At 58.7% G+C, this 1,389-nt stretch overlaps 1 protein-coding gene across 1 annotated transcript in view; it reads right to left on the bottom strand.

The window, feature by feature from the left end:
• Positions 1 to 1,156, bottom strand: part of LOC308165698 (dystrophin-like) — a gene marked incomplete at both ends in the record, with an annotated part of 206,299 nt that extends 205,143 nt beyond the window's left edge. The window contains 2 exon segments of the mRNA XM_080539847.1: positions 1,074 to 1,083; positions 1,085 to 1,156. Coding sequence (XP_080395973.1) covers positions 1,074 to 1,083; positions 1,085 to 1,156 — 82 coding nt within the window.
• Between the last annotated feature and the right edge of the window lie 233 nt (positions 1,157 to 1,389).

Genomic DNA, 1,389 nt, shown 5'->3' with positions numbered 1-1,389 from the left:
TCCCTCCCTCCCTTGTCCCTCCCTCCCCTCCCTCCCTCCCCTCCCTGTGCCAGTAAGGTTTAGAAGCTGTCTGGGTAGAGTCATTTCTATACTCAGCAGCAGCTCTTTGGAACAGTTTGCCTGCGGAGCTGAAAACTATAAGACATGTTAATAGATAAAACTATAAGACATGTTAATAGCTTTGAGATACGCCTGAAGAAACGTGTTAAGAGGTGAACATCGCCAGACTAGAAACATGTTAGAGGTGAACATCGCCAGACTAGCGAGGCAGCCTGGGGGTTTGTAGTTTGTTATGAATGTTCCCATGTTGCCGTGTCAGCTGGTCACCGTTAGGATGTTGTGTTGATTTGTCACGCTGCCCCGAATACTGTACATACCTGTTACCCACCTCCCCCCCCCCTCCTCACCCCCTACCTCCCCCCCCCCCCCCTCCCTCCCCCCCCCCCTCACCCCTACCCTCACCCCCCCCTCCCCCCGCCCCCCTCCCTCCACCCCCCTCACCCCCTCCTCACCCCTACCTCCCCCCCCCCCCCTCCCTCCACCCCTTTCCAACAAGGACCACAACGGAACTAAGCAGTCCAGCTGTGTTGTTGTTGTTGTGTTGTTATCCTTGATGGTTTTACAACTGAGATGACGTATGTATGAAAGCTGTTTCAGATGCATGGTTATTTTCGTATTTTAAAAATTGTCTAATAAAAGCAATCAATCAATCAATCAATCGCTCCCTCACCCTCCCTCCCTCCCCAGTGCCTCCCCCCCCCTCCCCCCCCTCCCTCCCTCCCCAGTGCCTCCCCCCTCCCTCCCTCCCCCTCACTCCCTCCCTCCATCCCCAGTGCCTCCCTCCCCCTCCCTCCCTCTCTCCCTCCCTCCCCTCCCTCCCCCCCTCCCTCCCTCCCTCCCTCCCTCCCCCCCCCCCCCTCCTCTCTCTCCCCTCCCTCCCACTCTCTCTCCCTCCCCCCTCCCCTCCCCTCCCATCCCTCCTCCCCCCCCTCCCACCTCTCTCTCCCCTCCCTCCCTCCCGCTCTCTCTCTCTCCCTCCCCTCCCTCCCCTCCCTCCCCCTCCCGTCTCTTACCTGAGCGGACTCTTGATGATCTCCCCGAACTCGTCCTCCACCGCCTCATCGCACTGGTCCTCCGGGCGCGGGGCCTCGGCCATGGCTCACCGTGCGAAGTTACAAACCACCGGGAGAGAAGTGTGTGTGTGTGTGTGTATCCACCGGGAGAGGAGAAGTGTGTGTATCCACCGGGAGAGGAGAAAGTACGGTTTACAATCCACGCGTCGGTCCGGGAAACGGGAGGCTTCGATAATCGCTTTTGGTTTGTCCGTCTATTGACACAACAAACAACCGGGACTGAGAACCGCGAGACTAACTATAACTGACCCCCGAG

The sequence above is a fragment of the Nansenia antarctica genome (assembly GCF_963989245.1).
Source record: "Nansenia antarctica genome assembly, chromosome: 9".
NCBI lineage: Eukaryota > Metazoa > Chordata > Actinopteri > Argentiniformes > Microstomatidae > Nansenia > Nansenia antarctica.
Note: the sequence above shows the minus strand (reverse complement) of the source record. Positions and strands in the feature narration are given on the sequence as shown.